Source organism: Condylura cristata, unplaced genomic scaffold (genome assembly GCF_000260355.1).
Source record: "Condylura cristata isolate star-nosed mole 26May11 unplaced genomic scaffold, ConCri1.0 scaffold00068, whole genome shotgun sequence".
In the NCBI taxonomy this organism is placed as follows: Eukaryota; Metazoa; Chordata; class Mammalia; order Eulipotyphla; family Talpidae; genus Condylura; species Condylura cristata.
This window is the reverse complement of record NW_004567169.1, coordinates 387250-392074: the sequence shown is the minus strand read 5'-3', so window position 1 is coordinate 392074 and position 4825 is coordinate 387250. Positions and strand designations below refer to the sequence as shown.

The 4825-nt window shown below is 71.3% G+C and overlaps 1 protein-coding gene across 1 annotated transcript; it reads right to left on the bottom strand.

The window, feature by feature from the left end:
- Window positions 1-2691: 2691 nt before the first annotated feature.
- Window positions 2692-4589, bottom strand: ARHGDIA (Rho GDP dissociation inhibitor (GDI) alpha). The gene is made up of 5 exons (XM_004695502.2): window positions 4307-4589; window positions 4146-4229; window positions 3937-4013; window positions 3789-3852; window positions 2692-3692 (listed from the first exon to the last, which is right to left on the bottom strand). Exons 1-5 carry the CDS (start codon window positions 4494-4496, stop codon window positions 3493-3495), a joined length of 615 nt encoding a protein of 204 aa, XP_004695559.1. The 5' UTR covers window positions 4497-4589; the 3' UTR covers window positions 2692-3492.
- Between the last annotated feature and the right edge of the window lie 236 nt (window positions 4590-4825).

The following is a 4825-nucleotide window of genomic DNA, read 5'->3' as shown; positions in this document are numbered from 1 at the left end:
CACGCCCGCCCCCGCCCCCGATTGGCCGGCGGGCTTCGCGGCCCGCCTCCGCCGCTCTCGAATTGGGCGCCCCCTCGGGCGACCCCGGATTCCGAATGGCTACGGAGGGCGCCCTCGACCTCGCGCGGGATTGGCCGAGGGCTCGCGCTCGCACTTTTTCTCGGCCTCTCACTGGCTGCTGGAGGAGAACTTTCTCTCTCGACTTCTGACTGGTGACTTTCTCCCGCACCGGCCGCGGGCCGGGATTGGCTGCTGCCTCCCGAAGCCCGGGCTCTCGTGCTGCTGATTGGTCCAGAGCCGCGCGCTCCCCCCACCAGAGCCTCCGTAGAACGTGGCAGAGGTCGGAGTCCCCGGCTGCGGGGCGGGGCTGCGCCTGCGTCTCCCAAACCCTTCGTGTTGGATTCTGACTGGGCCGCGTACCCGTAGTTGGCACCGCCCCTGGCTCTTCAGACCGGAAGCCGATTTAAGCCACTTCCGGCGCGCGTGAGGCCCGTGCGGCGCTCGCCCAGCGTCCAGTAGTGCCGGGCCTGGGAGGGGGAGGGCGTGGGGGAGGGGCGGGGTGGGGGCAGGATGGCGTGCAGCGGCGGCGTTGCTGGGAGAGTGGGGGACAGCGGGGATGGGGCTCACTAGGGACCAGGACCGGCACGTAGGGGTGCCGCCCGCCGGCAGTGACGGGGGAGATTCTGGGGTGGGGGCGTCCAAGGGTGGGAAGAGCCCGGGACTAGGGCGCCAGCGGGTGCTGGGGGGCAGGCAGGTCCCAGGTTTGGGGTATGGCGCTGGAGGGGTGTCGCCAGAGGTTGGGGGGACTGCGGGTGAGGGCAGGGGGTGGGCCCCGTGGGTCAGGCGGCTGGGGGTGCTAACAGGGCGTGAGGGCTGGAGACCGGGGCCAGGACAGTGGGGGCCGTGGGGCCGAGGGCCAGGCCCCGTGGACGTGCGTGGAGGGCACCCCGCGCCATTAAAGCGCCTCCTGTCTGTTTGTTGAATATTTTTCAACGTGACTTGTGGGAAACTTGGAAGGAGCTGCGGCCTGGGCAGCGCTGGCCGCTGCCCACCGCTCGCCCGCGGCTCTTCGCTGCGGGGCGCCGCCTGGGCTGGACGCCACCTCCCAGCTGCTTCAGACTCGGCCGTGGGTAATGGCAGGAAAACGGAGGCTCCCGAGCGCACTGCGGAGCTGGAGGGGTCGGGGCTGCAGTCTGGGGGCCCAAGGCCTGCTGGTGTTTGGCCACTGCCCCTCACAGGGCCCCACGGGCGCCCCCAAACAGCTGTGCCCTCTGCCCTGGGGGTACCTGGCCACCGCCTACTGCCCCTTGCTCCCCTCCGGGCCTGACCTGCGGTCAGGGCAGACGTTGGGGCAGGAGGGGCCTCGTGGGCCAACGACTTTGGGATTGCAGTGACCACAGGGTGGGGGTTGGGAAGGCTGTCCATGATGGCAAGGGCTGCACCCCAGTGGGGGTGCAGTGACTAGCCCCAAGTGGGAGAGGGTGGGAGCTGGGAGCCCACACAGCCGGCCCCACCCTGCTCCCTGCAGTCATCCTCAGCAGCCTCGCAGGCAGTCCCGGCCCCCCATGCCTAGGCGACCCCCCACGTGGGTGAGTCGCGCTGGCAGCCCTGGGACCTGGGCCTGGGCCTGGCTCTGACCCTGGCCCCCGGCGGCACGCAGAGGGCGGCCGTGCCTGCTCCGGGCGCCTGTCTGGTGTGGGGGCTTCGAAGATGGGTCCCCAGCAGCTCGGAGGAGCATGGTCTGGTTGGGGTGGCCTGACACCCGTCTCCAAGGGCTGGGGGGTGGTCAGTCACCATGAGGTACGGCCCTGGCTGCAGAAGGGCCGGCTGGGCAGGGGTGCCCAAGGCCCCCAGGAAGGGCCCACTGATGTCCTCCTGGCAGCAGAAGGGCTGGTCTGGGGTGACTGAGGGAGGCCCCTGGAAGGGAGGGTGGGCCCAGTGAGGCGGGCTGGGCTGGGCTGGGCAGGTCTGCAGCTGGCCGGGCGGGGCCGGAGGGCCAGGTCAGACTTGGGACCTGAGAGACACGTCAGGCAGGCCCCTAGGTGCTGCCTTGGCTGCATTCTGGGAGGAGCTGGCACAAAGTCCTGGCTGCCGCCCGCACGGCTGGCACCAGGCCGAGTTCACACGCCTGGGGCTGGCACAGCCCAGTGTAGCCCACAGGCCCTGGCCACAGGCCCGAGGGCACGGGGTAGCCCACTTGCCAGGCCCGGCAGCCGTCCCTGGCCGAGGCGTGGGGAGCTGGGGCACACCTGCTCTGGAGACCAGGGAGACCCATGGGGCGCACAGGGAGGCCCCGCCCCACAGCCTGACTAGCGAGCCCCGGGGTCCCCAGGAGCCTTCCTGCCAGGAGACCTAGTGCTTCTCCAGCGTGGGCGTCGCCAGCCCTCACGGGGCCGAGGACCTGGGAGTCCAGCAGAGTGGGGCTGGCGGGCGCCCTCCGACTGAGGCGTGCTCTCTGCAGCTGGCCACTTCCCCTTGCGGCTCAGCTCCAGGGTGCAGGCCACGGCTGATGGCCAGGACATTTCTTGCCTGGCCACCAGATGGCAGTTCTTGCAGAGGGCCCCGACTCCCCCCAACTTCCTCCTAGGCCTCCACCACCCCGAAGGGCGGGTGGTGGCTCAGCGTGGGGGAGACTGGAGGGGGAGGGGGACGCCCACCCCCAGCCGTCCCCAGATGAGCCAGGGACGCAGACGCCGTTGGGGGACTTTATTCCCGGTCAGAAAAGGAGAAGCAGGGCCAGGCGCCCGCGGATGCGCCTGACTGGGGCGGGGGCAGGCACAAGGAGGGGCTGGACTCCTCGCTGGGTCCGGGCAGGCGGCAGCGCCGGGCGCACAGGTGGCGCGGGAACACTGACGGGCCGAGGGCCCTGGCCGGGGGAGGCCCGAGCGCAGCCCTCTCGGGTGGGCCTGGAGGCAACTGGAGTTTTGGCAACTTGGTCTCCCCAGCTCCGGGAGCGCCCTGGCCGGCCGGGCGGGCAGGCGCCGCCTTTCCCGGGCCGCGGGCGGGACGGGACCACATGCTCATGCAGACGCGGTCGGGGGCGGCGAGGCCCCAGCTCGAGCTCCGCATGTTAAGGCATCACGGTTACAGTGACAGGACACGGCGGCCGCCGGGAGGGTGCTGGGTGCTGGGCCGCGTCCCCGCCCCTTCCCGCAACGAGGGGGACACGGAGGGGGCCACCCCAAGGCTCAGAACAGCCCGAGCCCCAGGGGCAGTGCCACGCCCACTCCCTGGAGAAACGGGGTGGCGGGTCGGGACGGGGAGGGCTCACGGAGACTGGGGAGCCGGGCCCGGGCCCCTGCCCCACAGCGCGGGCGGAAGCAGCAATGAGACACGAGACCACCGAGGAGGCTGGGGCCTGCGGGCGGGGGAGGGCGAGGTGGAGGGGCCGCCGCTGGCCGGGGGCAGGCCGGGCAGGAGGCGGCGGCCCTGTCAGCGCTTTGGTCTGGGGGGGGGGGGGGGGCACTTCCGTCCGGCCGCCGCTCCGCGGGCTCAGTCCTTCCACTCCTTCTTGATGGTGAGGTTCCACTCCCAGGACAAGTGGTCGGTCTTGTCGTCGTCTGTGAAGCTGGACTTGATGTTGTAGCTGCCCCGGGCCAGCATGCCCTTGGGGGCCTCCTCCATGGGCGTCAGGAACTCGTATTCCTCCGCCCGGGGCCCGTAGCTGCCCACCATGTAGTCCGTCTTGTCGACTGCGGGCGGGGTAGGGCCGGTCAGCCAGGGCATGGGCATGGCGCAGCCCCGCCCCGCCCGGCCCTCCCGCGCCCCGCCCCGCCCCGCGCACTCACTCTTGATGCCTTTCCGGTACGTGTGCTGCATGTACTTCATGCCGGACACGATCTCCCGGTTCACCTGCAGGCGCCAGGAGAGCTCAGCCGAGTCCGGCCCCCGGCGGGCCACTGCCCGCCGCCCGCCCGCCGCCCGCCCGCCGCTCACCCGGAAACAGATCTTTATCCGGTACTCCACGCCCTCCTTGAGCACGAAGGACTGCTTCTTGAAGCTCTCCAGGTCGCCTGTGTGCAGGGGCCAGGCTCGCAGGCGGCCAGGCTCTCCCGGCCCGCCCGCCAGGGCCTCCCCCGCCCGCTCCCCACACGAGAGCGCAGGCTCACGAGGGTCCCCCAGGCCAGGTTCTCAGGGCCACTCACCCGTCAGGTCCAGCTCCAGGGGGCCCGGCGCAGAGCTGCACACCAGGGTCAGGCGGGTCACCACGACATTGGGGACGCTGGGGTCTGCGGAGAAAACCGCCGCCTAGCGCCTTGCGTCCCCTGCCCGCCCGCGCCCAGAGGTGCCGCCCGCGCGCGCTCACCGGCGGCGACGGCCACGCGGCCCAGGAGCGCCTCCTTGTACTTGCGCAGGCTCTCGTCGTCCTTGTCCAGCTCCTGGATCTCCTGGAGGCTCTTCTGGGCCGGGGGCTTGTAGTTGACCGAGTGCTCGTCGTCCTGGTTCTCGGCAGCGATCTGCGCCAGCTGCTCGGCGGTGGGCTCCTGCTCAGCCATGCTCGCCTCTAGCGGGTCTGGGCACCTGCAGGGGGGCGTTCCGCTTTGCAAGGGGCCAAGAGGATGCACTGCCGCAGGGGGTGGGCCCAGGCTCCCTGGTCTGCAGGGACGCCCAGCCTGCACCCCTGAGGGCCGGCCACACCTCCCTGTCCCTGCAGCCTCAACTCCTGCTGCTGCTCATGAGCTGCCCAGGCCCTGACCCCAAGAGAGCCTTCCTGCGGGTGCCCTGAGCAGCCGCGGAGTCCTGTCCACTGGACACAGCCCGTGGCAAGCACTGAAGGCCACTCCAGTCCCACAGGTCGGTGCTGAAAAGCGGGTGGTTGGGCAGC